At 42.5% G+C, this 25,000-nt stretch overlaps 1 protein-coding gene and 4 non-coding genes across 5 annotated transcripts in view; 4 read left to right on the top strand and 1 right to left on the bottom strand.

Moving 5' to 3' along the window:
• Nucleotides 1–25,000, bottom strand: part of LOC117479108 (caskin-1-like) — a gene marked incomplete at its 3' end in the record, with an annotated part of 83,817 nt that overhangs the window by 10,639 nt on the left and 48,178 nt on the right. Inside the window, 1 exon segment of the mRNA XM_034126130.1 lies at nucleotides 15,556–15,607. Coding sequence (XP_033982021.1) covers nucleotides 15,556–15,607 — 52 coding nt within the window.
• trnar-ccu lies at nucleotides 462–534 on the top strand. Its single transcript has one exon. It is a non-coding gene; the product is annotated as a tRNA-Arg (tRNA).
• trnar-ccu lies at nucleotides 1,033–1,105 on the top strand. The gene has a single exon. It is a non-coding gene; the product is annotated as a tRNA-Arg (tRNA).
• On the top strand, nucleotides 1,536–1,608 carry trnar-ccu. The gene has a single exon. It is a non-coding gene; the product is annotated as a tRNA-Arg (tRNA).
• On the top strand, nucleotides 2,898–2,970 carry trnar-ccu. The gene has a single exon. It is a non-coding gene; the product is annotated as a tRNA-Arg (tRNA).

Raw genomic sequence — 25,000 nt, forward strand, 5'->3', positions numbered from 1 at the left:
CTTCTCTGAGTCCTTTGAGCAAGGTGAGGCTCTGTTAGTGTCTGTGCAAGCTAGGATAGAAAGGAACTACAGCACCTAAGCTAAAGGAGGCTGACTTCACGTCACCACCGCTAAGCTAAAGGCGGCTAATGTTGTGCTATAAAGGAACTACAGCACGGTCACATGACTTCACGTCACCACCGCTAAGCTAAAGGCGGCTAATGTTGGGCTATAAAGGAACTACAGCACGGTCACATGACTTCACGTCACCACCGCTAAGCTAAAGGCGGCTAATGTTGGGCTATAAAGGAACGACAGCACGGTCACATGACTTCACGTCACCACCGCTAAGCTAAAGGCGGCTAATGTTGGCCCTGATGGCGTCTAGTCGTCTCATTTAGACACTCGTTAGCAACCAACGTTTTGAAATGTGAAATACTTTGTACGTATGAATAGTACAGTACAGAAACACAAGAAGTACAGCCCCAGTGGCCCAATGGATAAGGCACTGGCCTCCTAAGCCAGGGATTGTGGGTTCGAGTCCCATCTGGGGTAAAATGTTGTCGACTGGCACTATCATAGCTTTGGAAAGTGGACTTCTCTGAGTCCTTTGAGCAAGGTGAGGCTCTGTTAGTGTTTGTGCATGCTAAGTTTGGCTATAAAGGAACTACAGCACGGTCACATGACTTCACGTGACCACCGCTAAGCTAACGGTGGCTAATGTTGGGCTATAAAGGAACTACAGCACGGTCACATGACTTCACGTCACCACCGATAAGCTAAAGGCAGCTAATGTTGGGCTATAAAGGAACTACAGCACGGTCACACGACTTCACGTGACCACCGCTAAGCTAAAGGCAGCTAATGTTGGGCTATAAAGGAACTACAGCACGGTCACATGACTTCACGTCACCACCGCTAAGCTAAAGGCGGCTAATGTTGGCCGTGATGACGTCTAATCGTCTCATTTAGACACTCGTTAGCAACCAACGTTTTGAAATGTGAAATACTTTGTACGTATGAATAGTACAGTACAGAAACACATGAAGTACAGCCCCAGTGGCCCAATGGATAAGGCACTGGCCTCCTAAGCCAGGGATTGTGGGTTCGAGTCCCATCTGGGGTAAAATGTTGTTGACTGGCAGCATCATAGCTTTGGAAAGTGGACTTCTCTGAGTCCTTTGAGCAAGGTGAGGCTCTGTTAGTGTTTGTGCAAGCTAGGATAGAAAGGAACTACAGCACCTAAGCTAAAGGAGGCTGACTTCACGTCACGACCGCTAAGCTAAAGGAGGCTAATGTTGGGCTATAAAGGAACGACAGCACGGTCACACGACTTCACGTGACCACCGCTAAGCTAAAGGCGGCTAATGTTGGGCTATTAAGGAACTACAGCACGGCCACATGACTTCACGTCACCACCGCTAAGCTAAAGGCGGCTAATGTTGGCCGTGATGACGTCTAGTCGTCTCATTTAGACACTCGTTAGCAACCAACGTTTTGAAATGTGAAATACTTTGTACGTATGAATAGTACAGTACAGAAACACATGAAGTACAGCCCCAGTGGCCCAATGGATAAGGCACTGGCCTCCTAAGCCAGGGATTGTGGGTTCGAGTCCCATCTGGGGTAAAATGTTGTTGACTGGCAGCATCATAGCTTTGGAAAGTGGACTTCTCTGAGTCCTTTGAGCAAGGTGAGGCTCTGTTAGTGTTTGTGCATGCTAAGTTTGGCTATAAAGGAACCACAGCACGGTCACATGACTTCACGTGACCACCGCTAAGCTAAAGGTGGCTAATGTTGGGCTATAAAGGAACTACAGCGCGGTCACATGACTTCACGTGACCACCGCTAAGCTAAAGGCGGCTAATGTTGGGCTCTAAAGGAACTACAGCACGGTCACATGACTTCACGTCACCACCGCTAAGCTAAAGGCGGCTAATGTTGGGCTATAAAGGAACTACAGCACGGTCACATGACTTCACGTCACCACCGCTAAGCTAAAGGTGGCTAATGTTGGCCGTGATTACGTTTAGTCGTCTCATTTGGACACTCATTAGCAACCGACGTTTTTAAATGTGAAATACTTTGTGCGTATGATCTGTACAGTACAAAAATACATGATATATTGGCCCAATGGATAAAGCACTGGCCTCCTAAGCCAGGGATTGTGGGTTCGAGTCCCATCTGGGGTAAAATGTTGTTGACTCGTAGTATCATAGCTTTGGAAACTGGACCCTCCTGGATATCTAGTTGGTAACGCACTAAAAACAGCATCAGTAACAACAGAAGTACACAAATTCAGGCACAGCAAATCTTGGATCCTCTGTGTCCTTGAACGGGAAACCCCAAAAATGAACTTCTGGTCAGATTTTTTTATTTTCTAAATTCTGCAAATTTCCAAAAATCTAATATTTTTAAGAAAAAAGACAAACACTTTTTTCCCAGATCCTAAAAATGTTTCTTAGTTTTTTCTAGGAATTCAAAGAAACAAAGAAATCACTTTTGATCAGACCTCAATAATTCTTTCTCAAAAATGTGACTTTTTTTTCTCAGAATTTTGACATTTTTCTCAGAACCCCCCAAAATGAACTTTTGGTCAGATTGTTTTCCCTCAAAATTCTGCAAATTTCAGAAATTCCCAAAAAATATTTTGGGAATTAAAAAATAAATAAACTTGTGGTCAGACCTGAATAATTATTTCTCAAAAATTTGACATTTTTCTCAGAATTTTGACATTTTAAACTTTTGCTCGGAGCCCTGTCTGTTATCAGAGGGTCTCTCTGTGCAGCCCACACATCAGAGTGGGCTGTGGAGAGAAGCTCTGCTCGTTGTAGAGCTTCATCGCTGCAGAGAATAAAGACAACAGAAGAGCAGAGTCATACGGACACAGAGCTGCAGACAATAGAGAGGTTCATGTAGCCCCAGTGGCCCAATGGATAAGGCACTGGCCTCCTAAGCCAGGGATTGTGGGTTCAAGTCCCATCTGGGGTAAAATGTTGTTGACTGGTAGTATCATAGCAAGTGGACCCTCCTGGATATCTAGTTGGTAAAACACTGAAAACAGCATCTGTAAATAGAGAAGTAAACAAACTCAGACACAGCAAAGGTTAATTGTCTGCTTCCTGCCTCTGTGTCCTTGAATGCACCACGGTCTATATACTGCTGCTCAATCTTCTGGGATTTTTTTCTTTTTCATTCACAGAATTCTAACTTATTTCTCAGATAAAAAAAAATAATTCAGTTCAAAATTCTCACTGTTTTTCTCAGAATTCTTAATTTTTATTAAGGAATTCTTAAAAAAATCCCAAATATTATTATATTTCTCAAAATGTTTTAAGAACAATAACAAAAAAAACGTTTAAAAAATGTGACTTTTCTCAGAATTTTCAATGCAGGTATTTTAATTCTAACAGACTCTTTCACAGTTTGGTATCAGTCCTTCTACTCAGGTAAAGCATCAGATGACTTCCTCTCATCAGTGGATCCCTTATTTCACTACACACGAGTCGTCCCCCACTTCTCTCTGCTCTCCAGGGTTACACAGGGACACTGTTACACAAAGCTGCAGCAGAGAAGAGTCAGTAAAGGGTTCATGCAGGCGGAGGGAAGCCCTGGCTTTCACCACGTAGTAAAACTCACCATGCAATATTGATATCCCCTTTCTCTTTCTCTACTCTACACATCCCTCTCTGTACATCTGGCTGCCTTCGACTACTTCCCTCCTTCCTCTCCATTATCTCTTCTCTTTCCATCTTCTGCTTCCTGTACCTGACACCGATCCCCTTCTCCCAGTAGTTGTGGTACACAGAGCTCACCAAACACTGAAGTACAAAGTAGAACACCTCATGGATATCTAGTTTGTAACGCACCTAAAACAGAATCTGTAAGTACAGAAGTACACCAATTCAGATTCAAACTAAATTTGACTTTGGCTCGGATCATGTAAAAATGACTTTTTCCTCAAGATTCTGAGACTTTGAGAAAGAAATATATATTTTATTTTGTCTCGGAATTCTGACTTTCTTCTCAAAATAAAACAAAAACACCCTTTTCTCAGAATTTAGAGATTTTCTGAAAGGAATTACTATTTTCTCAGAACCCCAAAACATATAACTTTTGGTCAGATCTAAAAAGAAAATTATCCAAATTCTTCTATTTTCAGAAAATCAAATATATTTTTCGGATTCAGAATCAGGTTTATTGCCAGCTGGGTTCGCACATACTGTACTAAGAATTTGACTTGATGTCATGGTGCATACATCAAATATAAAAAACAAGAAATCTAATATAAAACACAAAATCTTTTACACTCTTTTTCAGACTTTTTTTCTAGGAATTCACTTTTGGTGAGACCTGAATAATTGTGTTTAAAAAATGTGACTTTGTTTACAACGCTGCTAATGCTACACCGTAAGAGCTAACGCATTAGCATTTGGACCAAAAGTGGTAAAGACAAGACTCCATCTTTTTGAGGGAGGTTTCCTCATCTCACTCTTTTTGAGATATTCCTTTAAACACAATGCTAGCTTTGCATTTAGCTTACCCACACACACACACACACACACACACACACACACACACACACACACCCACACGCACACCCACACAGCAGTTGGTGCTTGTGTGTGTGTGTCTCTCTCTCTCCCTGATTGTCTCCAGGTGCAGCCTCTCCCTCAGGTGCTCCCAATCCCCAATCAGGGCCTCCTTAAAGGACCTGAGGAAGGCTGCAGTGGCCCTCTCCTTCTCCTCTGGCTGCATGTGTGTAGCATGTCTCTGTCTCTGTCTCTGTGTGAGACCTGTGTTTTGTTCATCATTAGGAGATGTGCTCCAGTGTATATTTGTGTTCTAGTTTATTTTAGTTTGCTTTGCAAGTTGGCTGGCGAGCCCTTTTTCTTTTGTCCATTAAAAGACCATCTTGTGGCTTCACAGATCAGTTTCCTCTCCTTTTTCTCTCGCCCGGTCATTTTATATTTTGTTACTTCCCTCTGGTTCCCCTAGCCCAGTAGGGAACGTAACACATGGGGACTCGTCCGATCTTTGAGACAAGGGGTGAGTGCTTGATTGATTGTTGTGTAGTGTTGATTGTCTTTGGTGGTAGTAGTGCTGTATAGAAGTGTAGCATTGGCTGAAGTCTCTACTGTTGAACAGCTTCCTCAGTTTAGACAGGGGAGTGTCTAGCTGGGCTGAATCAGTCCTTCCTTCAGGCACTCATTTATTATTTTGCCTTTTTTATTTTCGGGGTAATCCTGGGTGGGGATGTAGTCCCTGTTGGGGGCAGGCGTTTCAGGGTTTCGGCCGCTGATGTTTGCCTTTAAAGTCGCCTCGAGCCCGGCACGCTCCAGAAGATAGGTAGGGAAGGTTGTGGTAGGCAGGATCTGGGGAAGCTTGTTATTTGGAAGACTAGAGTCAATGTTTGTGTAGCATCAGAGCTATTTGAAGATGAGTTTGTGTTTAGTATGGCCTCTCTTGTGTGGAGCGAGTCCTCTCATACTGGTTCTAAATTAGATGCCAGGTTGAAAGTGAGGTTAGCTCGTCTCCAGTGGGAGAAGGAGGAGCGTGAGCGAGAGTTTCAGCTCAGGAGGGAGCAGGAGATCAGGAAGTGAGATGCAGACACAGCTTTCAGGATGCGTCAGCTAGAGCTGCAGACAGGTTCAGTGGGGTCCTCTTCGGGTACACAACCATTGTCAGGTTCTGATGCTGCTTTTGATGTTGGTAGCAACATTCAGCTGGTTCCAGTATTTCGTGAGTCTGAAGTTGAGTCATACTTTGTTGTGTGAGCGCATTGCTGCTGCTTTGCACTGGCCCAAAGATGTGTGGGCCATACTGATACAGTGCAAGCTAGTTGGTAAGGCTCAGATGGTTTGCTCTTCTCTTCCTGTTGAAGATAGTATTGTGTACGAAAAGGTTAAATGCGCTATTCTCAAAGTGTATGAGCCTGAGGCTTATAGACAGTGTTTTCGTGGCCTAAAGAAACACCTGGCCAAACTTTTGTAGACTTTGCGATAGAGAAGAGAAAGCTATTCAACGGATGGCGTAAGGCATCAAAGTCTGACGACTTCAGTTTGTGATCTCATAGTGCTGGAGGAGTTTAAAAACTGTCCCAGAACATACTGTTCATTTAAAGTGGACCTATCATGCTATATTTGAATAATATAGTGTAGGACCATACCTATATAAGGCATATTTATACTTTTTTTTTTTCAAAATACCAAACAGATCATGCATTTTAGCCATGCCTCATTTTGCTCAATTTGAAATTGTTTAGCTCTGTGTTTGCAAGGGCAGATCCAGTGAGAACAGCACCATCTAGAGGCCTGGCATATGTACTACAGCGTCTCCAGAGCTTTCGAACGGCAGTGGCTGTCTCCTCCTGATTGGTGGAGTTGGCCCAATAGGCGTAGCGCCACCGTCCTGACGTCAGGACAGTGTTCAAATCTGGATCAGTTTTTATCAGATCCGTTGCAGCCCCTTTTTTAGAGATTTGGGTATGGAGGAAAATAGAGAGGGTTGTGTTTTCTGACACTTGGTGAGTTCCCTGGAACACCGGGGACACATATTCATGTAGAAAAGACGTACAAAAGTGCACTTTGCATGATAGGTCCCCTTTAAATGAACGAAAAAGAACCTCCTTGCAGCAGGCTGCCAACATGGCGGATGAGCTGGTGTTAATGCACAGTGGTGTTTTGGCTCAGAGCAATTCTCCCATCGCGTTTCTTTGCGTAAAGCTTGTAACAGGCGTGCCACACATTCTCACTCTGTTTCTCTTCCAGGACCCAAGAAAAAGAGATTGTGTTTCTTTTGTCTTCACCCTGGTCATCTAGTGGCAGAGTGTGTAGCTCGGAAGAAGCAGGTGGCAGCTTCCAAGCGGTCTGTGGAAAAACCAAAAGGCCGGCACCCAGTTGAGATGCGACAGAGTGGTGAGTTGCAGTTGAGTTCTGCGTCCGTCCGTGACAGTGCTGTGGGTGTTCCCGTCTCTGAAGCGGTGGCTGTGGACCTGGCTCAGAGCGATGTGGGTCTGTGTTCAGTGAGTGATGTGTGTGTTCCGTGAGTGATGTGTGTGTTCCGTGTGTTGCTCCGGTGTTGGCTGCTTGTGAGCAGTATAACGTATGTTTTATGGGGGGGGGGGGTGTTACCTGCCGCACTTGGTGTGTGTGCTTTTGTGTGTCTCTCTCTCCCTGATTGTCTCCAGGTGCAGCCTCTCCCCCAGGTGCTCCCAATCCCCAATCAGGGCCTCCTTAAAGGACCTGAGGAAGGCTGCAGTGGCTCTCTCCTTCTCCTCTGGCTGCATGGTCTCTGTCTCTCTGTGAGAACATTTTTGATTTTAGAGGAAAGCATAGGTTCAGGTTCGGTAAATGAACAACTTTATTTCCCAAATTGTATTTTTATAGCGCTTTTCTCGAACCCAAAGACGCTTAACATTAATAAAACAGCATGGATCAATTAATAATAGCTTAGATTTATATAGAGCCTTTCATGGGACCCAAGGTCGCTTTACAAAGAAGAATAGGGCAGGGGGGTGGTGAGCAGGCCAGAGTCTGAGGACCGCAGGTTCCGGGGAGGGGCATGTGGGCGAAGGATGTCCGATAGGTACTGGAGGGCATGGGCATGGAGGGTCTTGTAGGTAAGGAGGAGGACTTGTAAGTTATGCGGGACTTGACCGTCAGCCAGTGGAGGTGGATGAGGGTGGGAGTGATGTGCTGCCACGGCTTTGTGTGAGTACCCTAGCAGCACAGTTTGGACATTTAAAATGGAATGTTTGGCTTTCTAATAATACACATCGCACACATATTGTTTCCTCATTTCCTTTCCTCTTCCCTTCCCTGGTTTCCTCTCCTCTACTTGCTCTCATTTCCTTTCCTCTGTTATTCTCTTCTCTCCTCTAGTTTACTTTTTCTCGAGTCTCCTATAGTTTCTTCCTCTCTGATTTCCTTTCCTCGCGTTCCTTCCTGTGAGACAGCGACCCTTTAGCGGTTAGGAGGTAGAGTTGCAAACCATGGTGACTTTTATTTGTCAAACACCAGAACAGATAGCCAGCATGTAGGTGTTCCCTAGTGATGGCAGTTTGACACTGAAGCTTCGAACGGAGCTTCAACCCTGGACTTCCTATTCCATAGAAGCAGTGATTCGAAGCTTGCTTCAAATCACGCGACGTGTGACGTCCGAACCAGCAACTGCTTCATTTCCTGAATGAATCAACTCACTGGTTCGCCGTCCAATCAGGTGATTCAATGCACTGCCTCGTCTCTATTCTGACTGGTTGAAACGGTTTTGAATTTGAGAGCTTCAACACTTTATAACCGCTCTAAACAATGCGCAATGTGTGGGTTGTTGTCGTAGTTTGCGTTGTTGCTGTTGAGTTGTTGGTAAGGTATTGCATTTGAATTGGGTCATCATAGAGCAAGCCAGGAAGAAAGATAGGTCGTTCTGAATCGGGAAACACTTTGAAATGTGGAGAAGTTGTGAACAAAAAGACAATTATGAGTAATATAAAAACAGTTCAATAGTTTAAGGAATAGATAGCCCAGTGGATAGAGCCGGCGGCCCGAATGCGGCGATGTCCTCAGCGCAGTTGGTTCAAAGCCAGGAATGGGTGAGCTTTTAATCATTGCTTTTCTACTTTAATACTTTAATAACTGATGAAAGGCCCAATGTCCAGCACTCTCTGGTCTCTTCTCAATAACCCAATACACACTTATCAATCTTTCATTGCAAATAGAACATGATATTCAGTCTTAGTGTGTGTGTGTGTGCATCGAAAGGCAAAGATACCTTAAACCCACTGCAGCCTTGCACTTCACCAGGAGAGGTCGCTGTAACTGAAGCTTCGAGAAATGAACCTATTTCCGACACAATTGTCCAAGTGGTTCGATGCTTCATTCAAAGCTTCGTTTGCCATCACTAGTGTTCCCCACTCTCTACAGGTTCCCGCTCTCTGTGCATGTTCACCCCTTTCCTCTCCGACTGAAGACTGGCTCATTTATAGAGGATCTTCCAAGGATGTAATTGGGAGAAACCATTCACAGGTAATGATAATAAAACCACACGTCATCATAATTGTCATAAAGAACATCCACAACATCACGTTCATAGCATAACCAGTTGTTTCTACCCATCTGTTAATTTAACCCAAGAACAACATTATAACTGAACAGAATAAACATAAATACATTCCCACCTAAAACAGAAACCCCTGCGCCTATCTCGCCACTTGGTTCGACCCGGAACCTTCTTTAGTGTTTGTTCCCCCCCGAGGACCTTTTGGCCAAACACACTGGAGCGGACACCGGACGAAACAACATGGGTGAGTGATCGATGTAAACTTTACACAGTGGTCACTTCTACAATTAATGCAACTTAAAGTGGACCTATCATGCTATATAATAATAATATAGTGTAGGACCATACCTATATAAGGCATATTTATACTTTTTTCTTTTTCAAAATACCAAACAGATCATGCATTTTAGCCATGCCTCATTTCGCTCAATTTGACATTTTTTAGCTCTGTTTTAGCAAGGGCTGATTCTGTGAGAACAGCACCACCTAGAGGCCTGGCATATGTACTACAGCGTCTCCAGCGCTTTCGAACGGCAATGGCCGTGGCTGTCTCCTCCTGATTGGTGGAGTTGGCCCAATAGCCGTAGCGCCACCGTCCTGACGTCAGGACAGTGTTCAAATCTGGATCAGTTTTGATCAGATCCGTTGCAGCCCCTTTTTTAGAGATTTGGGTATGGAGGAAAATAGAGAGGGTTGTGTTTTCTGACACTTGGTGAGTTCCCTGGAACACCGGGGACACATATTCATGTATAAAAGACGTACAAAAGTGCATTTTGCATGATAGGTCCCCTTTAACGTCATGATGTATACACGCTCAAACATATTATTTGCACCCTGATTAATCTCAACCGCTGTCAATCTCACACAATCATAAACACTTTGGGTGCTCTCGCTAACTCCCCTCTCTTTCCAGGTGGAGCCGAGGACCCGACCATCTGCCAGACGACATTCCAATTAATGCGGTTTAATCATTTAATAAATACTACCTCAATAATTAGTATAAAATGTGCAAATATGCAATGCCAAACTGTACTGTGCGATCGCGCTAATAAAGTGCAAACTGTTCACTAAAGTGCTGAGTGACTTTTTCTCTGTGCAAAGGGAAGTTGTTTCATAAAGTGCATTTTTTTTTTTTAAAGATTTAGGTAGATTAGAAGTTCTGTACTGCATCATATCACGTCTGGTCTCGGCGCAGTGCTAGGTGGCTGCCTGTGTAAATATATATATATTTGTATATATAATATCTACATTTATATTTTCTTTTCTTTCTATTCTTGTTAATTTGTAGTTTTGTTTTATTGTAAAATGCCTTGTCTTTTATGCTGCTGCAACAAAAACAATTTCCCAAATTGGGATCAATAAAGTACCATCTTATCTGATATCATCAGCATGTCGTGTGTTTTTATTTAAAGAAGACTATATGACAATTATATAAATGTAGTGGACAAAAGTACAATATTGGCCTCCAAAAACAAAGTGGAGTAGAAGTTTAAAGTGGCATACAATGGCCACACACACACACACACACACACACACACACTGACCCATTTTCAGTAATGAGGGGCTTTTATGCCTCTGAGGCTTTTGTTAAAACACACACTTCTACAATCTGCTGTGTGTGTGAACAGATCTCTCAGCACAGAGACGTGTTTGAGTGCTTCGTGTTTCCACGTCTCATTACTTCCTTTAAGAGACATCGTGCGTAGAAACCAACAGACCAACAACACTGGTTATCCACTGGTCGATACACCCTACTGTTTCTAAAATGTTCCGTCTGTGCCGAGTGTATTGTGTTCGAAACTGTTGTACTACTAGGGTTGCAAAATTCCGGGAATTTTCAAAGATGGAAACTTTCCACGGGAATTAACGGGAATTTATGGGAATAAACTGGGAATTTTTCAAACTGAAGGTTGGCTCTTCATAGGGAACTTAAATATAGTTGGGGAAAGTATATTTTAGCATAATCTTGACTAAAACAAACATGCCATTCAAGTACACTTGAATATCCATGCCATAGCACACTGCTTACTGCATGGCTATTGAGACCACACAAAGGTTCGCAACAGGCTCACAAATGTGAGAGTGAAAAAACTGGTTGGCATTCGGGCAAACCTAAGGCTCTTTGAGCCGGACACAGAGCCATCCTCAACAAGGCTGGACAGTGACACTGAAGAGGAAGAGTGATGTTGAAGAGCCCGTTGACTGAAAGGGTTTAGCCAAAATGCAGAGGGTTGCTTGAAGGAAGGTTTGCATGTTTAATGGGACTTTGTGGAGGGAGAGGGGCTCTTTTCATTTAACATGTTGAATGGGACTTTGTGGGGATTTTTGTTCATTTTTTAATGAGTGGGGTTGGGGGGGGGATGAGTAACATTTAACTCAACATTCCTGTTTTCGTTCTTCAATGACACAAATAATTGTTCAATAAAATAATTAAAACTTGTTCTGTTCTACTTAAAAAAACATTCTTTTAAAGAAAATCTGTTGAAATGTCATGTTTTTTTGTTTAATTTTGCATCGAATATTTCCAAAATTCCCCAGCTTAACTTTCCGGAGATTTACCGAAAACTTTCCGCCCCTTTGCAACCCTATGTACCACGTCATCAGTTTTGACCTGGAAGTGTGTGTGAGCAGTATGACCAGAGGCCTGTACTACGAAGCTGGATTTTCGCTAAGCCGGCTGACTTCAGGGAAAACTCGGGCTTTCCGGTCCTACGACGCTGGTTCTCTTTTTAGCGGGCTAGATCTCCATGGTAACTTATGCTGAGCGGCTAACCTCCCCGGGAGGAGGTTAGGTGGCAGGCTAAGAGATCAACTCAGTGAAAGCACCGCCTGCTGACCAATCAGAGCTCCGTGTGCGGAGTTTAAAGCGATCAATTCATATTACAGGATAGAGGAAATACAGAAAAACTGCCGTTGCAGGAAAGACGGCCGGCAAAAATCAACTGACTGTGTGAACGTGAACATTAATAGAATATCCCCTCCCATCTTCAGAGCAATCTGACATTTATAACATTAGCGTTAAGAAAGCTTACTTAAATATCTGCCACGACATAAGTAACCGGATCAGAGTAACATTAAGTACAGTCCGCGGCACTGTGAGTGCAGACGTCGATGTGTGCCATTATCATTCATATCATATCACATCATAATGTATCATATATTTCCTTATCTGAATCAGCTTCTTGAGCCGTATCTGGCCGTGCAACACTCACAGTGTCACATACTGTATGCAGAAGTATTATTTTAAGCAACACATTAAGTTGACGAAACACTCGAGTCAAATGTAATTAAAGTCAGATCCACTCGTGTCTTGGACGGGGCAGTGATATCATAAACCTGTTAATGTACGCATTCAAACACTTTTTCTGTTACCAGCTGTATTCACCTTGCAGGTGCAGCTATGTGGCTTTTATCCTGGATAAAGTGTTTAAGTCATGGATGTTTAAAGTTTAACTTCTTCATATTTGACTAATATTAAAGTTCACTTTTCATTCAGGAAGTATGACGCTGCGCTGTCAGTACGCTTCTCCATGTTTGTGATTGGTCGAATGCTCCAAATACCACCCCTTTCATGTGAACGCGCACCTAACTAGATAGGACACGGCTGGCTTGAGTTAATGAGTTGATAACCAGCGTCGTAGTACAGCTTAGCGAGAGCGCATATGTTTTGAATTGGGCCAACCGGCTAACTCATATATAACCTCATATCCAGGTTAGGTTGAACCGGCTTCGTAGTACAGGCCTCTGGTGAGAGCCTGTTACTGGAGTGTGTCCACGTTCAAACACACACACTCAGAACAGCATTGAAATTGTATTTTGGGACGTGGACACTGACCTCAGAATCTAGGGTCCTTCACCCAACTTAACAAAACAACAAAAAACAACAACACACCTGGAACAGGATGCTGACACACACCAGGGAGTCTGAGGAGTGGGCAGTGAAGAGCAACACAGCGTGGGTCATAATGAAACCATGCAGAGGAAGCTAGGAAACACAGCCTGATGTTTCTGACTCTTTCACGGTATAGGGAATATAAAATATGCTATAATAGGTAAGTCTCTCATTTCCTTTCCACTCGTATCCTCTTCTCTCCTCTCGTTGACTTTTTCTCGTGTCTCCTAGTTTCTTCCTCTCTGATTTCCTTTCCTCTCCTCTCATTTCCTTTCCTCTTGTTTCCTCACCTCTCCTCCTGTCTTTTTAATTGTATAGCAGATTTACTGCAGCATTGCAAAGACACACACACACACACACACACACACACACACACACACACACACACACACACACACACAGTACTCAGATGCTTTACTTAAGTACAAGTAGAAATACTATTTTTAATAATACTCCATAAAACTGCTGCTCCCTGCTGCTTTAATGGCTTGTTAACACCAGCTGATTGACACCACTTAGGGTATGAAATACACACACACACACACACACACACACACACACACACACACACACACACACACACGAGGAAAAATCCCAATGAAGGGCTTTTTCTCCCCAGTTCATTATGAGTCTCCAAGAAGAGCAAATGAATTTAAAATGTGCAGACTCATTAGACGTGTGAGCTCGTTATAAAAACTACATTTTGCTGATCCATGCGTCGCCATCACACACCTTATTTCTCACACTCGGCTGATGTGCAGCACTAAATACCGCGGGAGGATTTGGGGGCCAAAGAGGCAATACCAGTAAACACACTAATTAGATTACACTGCTTTCACTTACAGAGGATTACTCCTGATCTCTATCTTTACAGAGAAATATCACTTTATTCGCCACACTTTAAATAAGTCTCACACGGCTGAAGCTGTGGTGACTCATGGTTGTTAGAATTAGCATTTTCCACCTCGTGAAGCTTCTAAGGAAATGTGTTAAAGTGGACATTTTGTCAGGTATATCAGTATGTAGTGTCTCTACTTTAAAGAGTCCTCTCCTGCTGATGTTCAGGTGTATATCAGTATGTAGTGTCTCTACTTTAAAGAGTCCTCTCCTGCTGATGTTCAGGTGTATATCAGTATGTAGTGTATCTACTTTAAAGAGTCCTCTCCTGCTGATGTTCAGGTGTATATCAGTATGTAGTGTCTCTACTTTAAAGAGTCCTCTCCTGCTGATGTTCAGGTGTATATCAGTATGTAGTGTCTCTACTTTAAAGAGTCCTCTCCTGCTGATGTTCAGGTGTATATCAGTATGTAGTATCTTTACTTTAAAGAGTCCTCTCCTGCTGATGTTCAGATGTATATCAGTATGTAGTGTCTCTACTTTAAAGAGTCCTCTCCTGCTGATGTTCAGGTGTATATCAGTATGTAGTGTCTCTACTTTAAAGAGTCCTCTCCTGCTGATGTTCAGGTGTATATCAGTATGTAGTGTCTCTACATTAAAGAGTCCTCTCCTGCTGATGTTCAGGTGTATATCAGTATGTAGTGTCTCTACTTTAAAGAGTCCTCTCCTGCTGATGTTCAGGTGTATATCAGTATGTAGTGTCTCTACTTTGAAGAGTCCTCTCCTGCTGATGTTCAGGAGTATATCAGTATGTAGTGTCTCTACTGTGACATGTCTCCATTCTTTAATGTCTTAAATGTCTTTATTAACAGCTTCCAGAAACATTTATTGACACAATTAGTTTGATGTTTTTGTTGTAGTACTCATTTTGGCCACAAGAGGCTGAAGTGCACAACTACCCTGTGTTCTAAATATCCAGGCTTTCATTCAGGTGATTTCATACATGCATACATCACCAAAATAACTGTGTTTTTGTAAAGCAGGAAAAGGCATTTTTCTCATACTAATGTGCACTATTTAGGAAATGCAGATGGACCCTCTGATTACAGATGGGATAGCTCACTTTGTGGAGTGATTACAATGAGCATCTGTTGCAGCGTCGATCATAAAGGAGCTCGTGATGCTTGTAAAATAAAAACCCTGCTGGCAAGAAAACCTAAGTGGAGATGTGTCAGAAAACCCATGCAGTTATTTAATATCCAAACCAATTATTCATGTTATTTTATCCCCTTTTTCGCCAAATCTTTATAATAAAAAACCCCTCCATCAGTGTTTGAGTTTGACATTCTCGCTGTCCGTTATCGTCTATGATAGCCCGGCATTTTGTACGATTTATGATCAGAACTTATTTTTTTGTCCGTGTCACACATCTAAACCAGATGTTAAGTCTGTGGTTTCCTCATTTGTGTTTGGTTTGTTTTGAAACTCACAAACAGGCACGTAGCATCACAACACACACACACACACACACACACACACACACACACACACACACACACACACACACACACACACACTGAAAGGCTTTTAATGACATTAATACTCCCTTAATGTCACAAACACGCCACTCTGCTCTGAACCTAAGCTGAGTGGTATCCGGGATAATCCTTCTGCATTTAATACCACAGAGACAAAGTGAAACTATCATGATAACACAGCGTTTATATGAATGAGAGAGGAAGAGGAGGATGAGAGAGGAAGAGGAGGGAGAAAAAGGGAGGGAAACTCACCCGTCTGTATCCTGGAAGTTGACATTAACTTTCTTTGCAGAACCGAGGAGCTCTGAAACACAGATAAAGTGGAACATTAATGGGTTTCTGCAGCATGACAGTAATAGCTGGTCGATGATATCATAAAACAGCAATAAAGATATTATATTTATGTTTGTGTTTACAGAAACTCTGGGATGTATGACTCAAGTCTTTTTATTGGATCAAACAGGAAGTTATTAAACCTCCAACATTCAGAGAGTTCGCCCACAGGTGGAGGTCGGTTCGTCACGAGGGGAGTGTGAAGGGGTCGGGTTGGAATAAAGCACACAGCCAACATTTTTATTTCTACGCAACACATCTCAGTTTGGGACTAATAAAGTACGTCTAATGTGAACTCATTATTCCTTCATTTCCTGACCTTTGATTTAATGTCAGCTGATGATGCAGAACTGAGACACACACACACACACACACACACACACACACACACACACACACACACACACACACACACACACACACACTCACACACACACACAGGACAGGACAGTCCCTGTATTGTGGGGGAGAGACGGCTCCCAGCGTCACTGAGGGAACAACATTGATTTCCTAAGAGGCTATTTCTGGATGCTAATTGCAGGGATTTTCACACACACACACACACACACACACACGCACACGCACACGCACACACCCACACACACACATATGGAGAAAGAGCTTTCAAAGGCACTGTCTACATCATGTGTGTGTGTGCAGTGAAAGGGATGTAACACCATGGATCGGCTAACATTAGCATTAGCATTAGCATTAAAATAGAGGTGTGTCGAGTTTTTGTTCAACAAGTAGAAAGTTTAGCGACGTCAGCGACAGAATTTTTTTAGGAGAGAGAAGATGGAACACATTTTTAAATAGTGACAGATAAGCGCCATACAATGACAGGCTTCTTCCAAAAAACTAACCACACACACACACACACACACACACACACACACACACACACACACACACACACACACACACACACACACACACACACACACACTCACACTATACTATACTTTACGTCTTTGTTCACATCTGTCCAGCAGTCGTTAACTCTGAACTTTTGACTCCATAACGTCATGAGGCCTTCAGACTGACCCCGGATCAGATGTGGTTCTGACATTAAGAGTCCAGGAAATAGACAGAGCCGAAACACAGGACTAAAAACACACAATATAATCTGATTGAGTCTTCAAGATCTCAAGAGCTTTGTTAGGAAAACGTTTCCTTTGATGTAATTTTCTTCACTGGTTGGTCAATGCACTTTCTCTTCGCTGCCATTCATGGATTTCCTACATTTCCCAGAATGCATTTTCAACAACGTTCAAGGAAATGTCGCTGCTATTGATTAGCTGAGCTTTCGCTAAGCTAACTGTTGCTACACCTGTCAAGCTTTCTGTTCTCAGCAAATAATGACTGCAGTTTACAATCAAACTGTGGCAGATATACTATCTAAATGTGTAATATGTATATATATCTAAATGTGTAATATGTATATATATCTAAATGTGTAATATATATGTTTTATTTGAAAAACAATATGTTTTGGACCAAGGTAGAAAAAAGAAGGCTTCTCCTTTTAAGCTGTCTGAGCAGATGTCCATTTGTTAAAACGAGCAAAATAATACTTGTACACACACACACACACACACACACACACACACACACACACACACACACACACACACACACACACACACACACACACACACACACACACACACACACACACACACACTCTCTCTCTCTCTCTCTCTCTCTCTCACACACACACACACACACACACTCGTTTCCCAGAGATGCTGGACGGCACCATTAATACATAGTCATAATAAATAGTGAAACCATGGTTATAATAAGCCGTCATAGAACACACACAACACACACACACACTCCAACACACACACGGACACACACACAAACACACACACACACACACACACACATCCATGCCCAAACCAAAACCAAAATGAATGCTTGAATGCACAGATAAAGATTACACACACACACACACACATTTAAAAGAGCACACACACTATCTGTCTCTTCCACTTTACTTTGCCCACTGTTGCTCAAATGTTGCACACACACACATACACACACACACACACACAAACACACACACAAACACACACACACACACACACACACACACACACATACACACACACACACACACACACACACACACACACACACACTGCAGGCCTTATGGAGTCTGTCTGAAAGTGACAGCGGACAGATGTGTTTCAGTCGGCCTGCAGCGTGAAGTCAGACTGAGCCGAATAAAATACACAAATACTTCACCAGATGACGGATGGAAGAAGTACTAGGATCTTGAGTAAAAGTACCAATACTACAGTGTACACATACTCTGTTACGAGTAAAAGACCTGCTAATTCAAAGTGAAAATCCTACCTAAGTGGGAAAGGACAAACATATGAGCATCAGAGCACCAAGAGGTAATGCATTAGTTTAATTAAAAGTTGTATTAATACCATACATCTGCAGAATATATATTAATAAAGCTGTAAAATAAATACTTCTTCCACACTGGCTTTAAGAGGAGTGTGTTTTTCAGACGTGTTATTTTCAGTCTGATGATTCCCTGTTTTCTCACCGCTGGCAATACTTCCTCCTCTCTGGAGACAGAAGAGCGCCGTGTCACTGCTTTACTTTACATGCTTATATAACTCTGAGTCTGTTGGACCGTCTAATAACAAGGGACTTTATCTGGTTCTTTTACACGGGATACAGATTCATTACCGTGTTAGCAATTAGCGTTAGCTCTCTGGCTTTCTCAAGTGGATCTAACAGTGTTGACATTTACTCAAGTACTGTACACATTTAATTTACTAGTATTTTACATTTCATATTTCTACTTTACACACACACACACACACACACACACACACACACACACACACACACACACACACACACACACACACACACACACACACACACACACACACACTTTATGCTTTTCCTCAACTATCTGACAGCTTTAGTTAGTATATTATAAATAAAATAAATACAAATGAATAAAATGAATAAAATAAATTAAATAAATTAAATAAATAAAATAAATTAAATAAATTAAATAAATTAAATAAATAAATAATATTTAATAATTATGATTAATGTAATTTAAATTAAAGTCATCAAAGTTTGGTCCATCTTTAAAATAAATAAAGTAAAGTTAAATGAAACTATTTAATTAATAATATTAATATATATTTATTTAATTGTATTATATTAATTGAGTATTTCTACTTTTACTTGAGATAAAGACCTGAGCACTTCCCTCTCCTCTCTCTCTCTCTGGCAGTGAGGATGGAAACTCTGACGTTTTCCTGATGTTCTGGCTCCGATCGATCTGTCCTCATTTTCTCTGTTTCCTTCACCTCATCAGACCTCTGTCTTCCTCTACTCTTCTTCTAATGACTTCCATCCCTCCAGGTCCACATGGGAAAGGTTATACGAGATGTTAACGTGTTGTTCTGCGTCATAAAATACGCCAGTAAATACCCCACTGGTGAATTTAAAAACTGCTACTAACAAGTGTTTAAAAGAGACGACTAAACGCCATCACGCCCAACATTAGCCACCTTTAGCTTAGCGGTGGTGACGTGAAGTCATGTGACCGTGCTGTAGTTCCTTTATAGCCCAACATTAGCCGCCTTTAGCTTAGCGGTGGTGACGTGAAGTCATGTGACCGTGCTGTAGTTCATTTATAGCCCAACATTAGCCACGTTTAGCTTAGCGGTGGTGACGTGAAGTCATGTGACCGTGCTGTAGTTCATTTATAGCCCAACATTAGCCACCTTTAGCTTAGCGGTGGTGACGTGAAGTCATGTGACCGTGCTGTAGTTCCTTTATAGCCCAACATTAGCCGCCTTTAGCTTAGCGGTGGTGACGTGAAGTCATGTGACCGTGCTGTAGTTAATTTATAGCCCAACATTAGCCACCTTTAGCTTAGCGGTGGTGACGTGAAGTCATGTGACCGTGCTGTAGTTCCTTTATAGCCCAACATTAGCCGCCTTTAGCTTAGCGGTGGTGACGTGAAGTCATGTGACCGTGCTTTAGTTCCTTTAAAGCCCAACATTAGCCACCTTTAGCTTAGCGGTGGTGACGTGAAGTCATGTGACCGTGCTGTAGTTCCTTTATAGCCCAACATTAGCCACCTTTAGCTTAGCGGTGGTGATGTGAAGTCATGTGACCGTGCTGTAGTTCCTTTATAGCCCAACATTAGCCACCTTTAGCTTAGCGGTGGTGACGTGAAGTCATGTGACCGTGCTGTAGTTCCTTTATAGCCCAACATTAGCCTCCTTTAGCTTAGCGGTGGTGACGTGAAGTCATGTGACCGTGCTGTAGTTCCTTTATAGCCCAACATTAGCCTCCTTTAGCTTAGCTGTAGTGACGTGAAGTCATGTGACCGTGCTGTAGTTCCTTTATAGCCCAACATTAGCCACCTTTAGCTTAGCGGTGGTGACGTGAAGTCATGTGACCATGCTGTAGTTCCTTTATAGCCCAACATTAGCCTCCTTTAGCTTAGCGGTGGTGACGTGAAGTCATGTGACCATGCTGTAGTTCCTGTATAGCCCAACATTAGCCGCCTTTAGCTTAGCGGTGGTGACGTGAAGTCATGTGACCGTGCTGTAGTTCCTTTATAGCCTAACGTTAGCTCTTTACTTCAGAAATCATAAAGTGGTGTTAATATGTGGAGATTATCCTGCTGAACTCAACGTGTAAGTATCATAAACGTTTGTTTGACACAGAGATTATTTTCTGCAATAATCCAAAATCACATGGAGGAATCTCATTTTCTCTCTGTGTGTTGAATCCTGGTTTTGACCCCCTCATCCTTTCCTGACATCATAGTAAGCAGCGCCGCCTCTGAGTCATCAAATAAGGACAGGAGCTGTGTGAGACACTCATATAAGGACAAAGAGGGTGAGAGAGGGCGAGCTGCCAACATGTACACACACACACACACACACACACACACACACACACACACACACACACACAACACATACACACACACCACACACACACACACCACACACACACACACACACACACACACACACACACACACACACACACACACACACACACACACAAAGTGCTGTGTCATGACTGTATACACACAGTGATATACACACACATTACAGTGATTTGTGAACAAGAACATAACTCTGATGTCCCCGTATAAATAATTATCATTAATAATGTATCTGCTTATAAATACTGCAGGGCAGATTAACTGTGTGTGTGTGTGTGTGTGTGTGTGTGTGTGTGTGTGTGTGTGTGTGTGTGTGTGTGTGTGTGTGTGTGTGTGTGTGTGTGTGTGTGTGTGTGTGTGTGTGTGTGTGTGTGTGTGTGTGTGTGTGTGTGTGTGTGTGTGTGTGTGTGTGTGTGTGTGTGTGTGTGTAATACATGGTAACCGCAGGGGCCAGTTTGATTCCTGAGCAGGTAGCACACACACCATCTGCTCACAGCTCACTCTCACACACACACAAGTACTATCAGCAAATTGTATTTAATGTATTTCAAGTTTTTGTTATATGGCGGAATCTATAACAGTAGTAGAAGACTACATTAAATCATATTGAACAGTGGTGGAATAAGGCTTTTACTTTTAAAGCATAATCTAGTTAGTACAAGTAACATTTTAAAACCAACCCAAAACACAACTATCAATTAAACTCCTTTTGTTCATAAAAACTGGAACATAGTGACATCACTTTGGAACCCTCGCGTGTCTATTGGCTAGCGCTCCAACACATTGTACGTGGTAAGGGGCGGCACATCTCTAAGTGGTTGACCAATCACAACAGAGCCGGCCACTAACCAATCAGAGCACACTGGGCTGATTTGGATGTAAACTGTAATAGTAAGTTGTAAAAAATTACATTACATCGATTTTTGGACCAATTTTAAAGCAGGAAACCCTTAACAAAAATAGTTGTGGAGCAAACACACACACACACACACACACACACACACACACACACACACACACATACACTACATTTCTCCAGTATTTTATCGCCTGCCGCAGCAGAACTCTGGGAAAATACTGATTTCATGATGCAGCCTGCAGCCTAACTCTGTCCTCTGTTTCCCTGCCTACACACACACACACACACACACACACACACACACACACACACACACACACACACACACAGACACACACACCCCCCCCCCACACACACACACACACACACCCCCCCCACACACACACACACACACACACCCCCCCCACACACACACACCACACACACACACACCCCCCCCCCCCCACACACACACACACACACACACACACACACATACACACACACACGCACACACACACACACACACACACAACACACACACACACAACACACACACACACACACGAACACACACACACACACACGAACACACCTAGGGAGCACTGGGTTAGAGGCGGTTGCTAGGTAACAAGCATCCTCTAGCTCTAGCTTATAAATGTGTGCTGAACACGCAACCAGGAGGCTTCAGAATCACACACACACACACACACACACACACACACACACACACACACACACACACACACACACACACACACACACACACACACACCGTAATGAGAGTGTGACATCAGTATCTCCTCCACAGAGACTCCTGAACGATCAGCTGATTCTCTCTGCAGTGAAACAGCTTCACGTTACGCTTCACCTGCTCTACTGCGATTCCACATTGCCTTAAATGATCTTTCCACTTCCGGTTGAAGCGTATTCGATGTCACTTTGCATACTGTAGCATCCACCAGCTTTCTCAACCTTTCCTTGCCATAAAAGCTGTTTCTAAGCTTTTGAATGAACTGTGATTAAGTTATAACAGGATTTCATGCAAGCAACGCACCATTTCAATATGTGATTAATTTAATCCAAAAACGTATATTTGAGAATCTACAGCGATGTTTGGAGCTGTCTGCATTAAAAAAAATATGTAAAAAATGTGGTTGTTGAGACACGTGTTCTGCAATATGTGGCAACAGTTTTGCTGACAAACCTTGAGTATAATTTAATATAAAAGGACCAAAAGCCATTGTGAGCCTTGAAAAGAAAAAGCACTTTAGATTCGACTACTTTCTATGTCTAAAGCTTTCTATGCAAAATAAACAACTGGTTCTCCATTCATGCAAGCGGCACTGAAGTCCAAATAGAAATGCAATTCCAAAATGAAAATGAAAATGGTATTTGACATGACAACTATTCACATATTATAATTCATATTCAATGAAGCATGGAGGACAGAGTGAAGCCATTACTTTAAGAATGAATAAATTGGAGATTGGAAGTTGATTTAAATGAAAAAATATCTCCTTTTTAACCCATAATGCCTATAAAATCCCCCCTTCTTGCTGTGCAATTGACCCAATACCATTCATGTCACTCAGGGTGCATTATGGGACGATGCCATTGATTGACAGCTTCCTTACAGGTGCATTATGGGACGATGCAACGGCCATTAATTGCACAATGTCAAACTGGACGTCACATGATGCAACGCATAAACACAGAGATCGAACGTGTAAACACAACAATGGCAAAACAAACACATGCACACACACACACACACACACACACACACACACACACACACACACACACACACACACACACACACACACACACACACACACACACACACACACACACACACCCTCCCTCTTCCTTTTTCTGCTACCCTCATTTCCCCTCAGAAACTGATGTGTCAGGATCACATGTGCGTGAGAGAGAGCTTCAGATTGTTTTTCCCTTGTGATGGTGCGTGTGTGTGTGTGTGTGTGTGTGTGTGTGTGTGTGTGTGTGTGTGTGTGTGTGTGTGTGTGTGTGTGTGTGTGTGTTTGTGTGTGTGTGTGTGTGTGGAGTTAGCAAGGATATGACGTGTGTATTTATAGTAAATTAATTCAGCTGGCTATACTTCTGACTTCCTCTAGCACACTCTGAACAATACTCATCTGTGTGTGTGTGTGTGTGTGTGTGTGTGTGTGTGTGTGTGTGTGTGTGTGTGTTTGTGTGCACAACAGTTGGCATAGTGCACAGGACAGGATGATGAGTGGTGATTAGTTCCTAGCTCGCGATCCATATTTGTTCAGCTGCACACACACACACACACACAGTAACACACACACACACACACACACACACACACACACACACACACACACACACACACACACACACACACACACACACACACACACACACACACACACACACACACACACACACACACACACTGCCAGGTGAACAGGAAGTGGAGTGATTGAATTAGAGAGGAGAGACTTTCCTAACGGATACATCAGAGAGGAGAGGATGGATAAAGATGGGAGGTTAAAAAAACAATGACGGTTTGAACAGGAAGTACTTCTTCAGGAACAAACAGATTAAAGCTGTAATATAATTAATTATTGATGTGTTGATAAACAACTTTATGAATGTGTACCAGCTGACAGCTTCATGCATATCAGTTTCCAGTACCTTTCAGTTTATTTATTTATATTTTAGGTCTGTATTTTAATGTCTATAACAAACAAAATATCCAATTTTGTTTCGAAAACCCCCTTTAACCTAACCCTAACCCTTTATCCTAACCCTAACCCTATATATTTTCAACAATATGCCTTACTTGCGTCACTTATACATTACAAAAACATGTATTAAATGATGTTATTAGTTAAAAAGGAGGGTAATTAATAACAGAACACTTTCTTTCCCTGTTCCCCTTGACACCAACCCTAACCCTAATTTGTGGTTATTTGCCTCACTTAGACTTCCCACAAGATTTAATAAATGCTTTTATTGGTTAATAAGAGAGGTTATTAACCAATAATAATAACCACTTTCTTGTAACCAACCCTCTTGACACTAACCCTAACCCTCTCTGGTACAATATGCCTTACTTACCTCACTTAAGAACACCTTAAAACGTAATTAATTCTGTAGTTAGTTAAAGGTGGGGTAGGTAATTCACTTCAGAAACACTTTTTGTTATATTCCATGGAATGCTCTTAACATCCCGATAGCAATGAATATATTAAAACATGTCATCTGTGGAAGCCGTGGCGCTGTAAAAAGCACGACCAATCATCTGAGCCGGCCCGGCTAAAATAACTGGATGGCCTACCTGCCTTCCATCTCGTGCACAAACTTATCTCGTGCCCTCATTGGTCATGTGCGCGTTCGTGTGTGTTGGAGGAGGGGCTCTGTAAGGAAGTCTGAAGGAAGTGGCAGATTTTTTCCGGTTGTGTACTTTCAAATTCTAGCGCACTCGAGCTGGTTTCTCCATTCTTACCTACCCTACCTTTAAGGAAGGTTATTAAATAATAGCAACGATCAATTCGCTTTCTCTTATCGCCTTGACCCTA

The sequence above is a fragment of the Trematomus bernacchii genome, unplaced genomic scaffold (genome assembly GCF_902827165.1).
Source record: "Trematomus bernacchii unplaced genomic scaffold, fTreBer1.1, whole genome shotgun sequence".
NCBI lineage: Eukaryota > Metazoa > Chordata > Actinopteri > Perciformes > Nototheniidae > Trematomus > Trematomus bernacchii.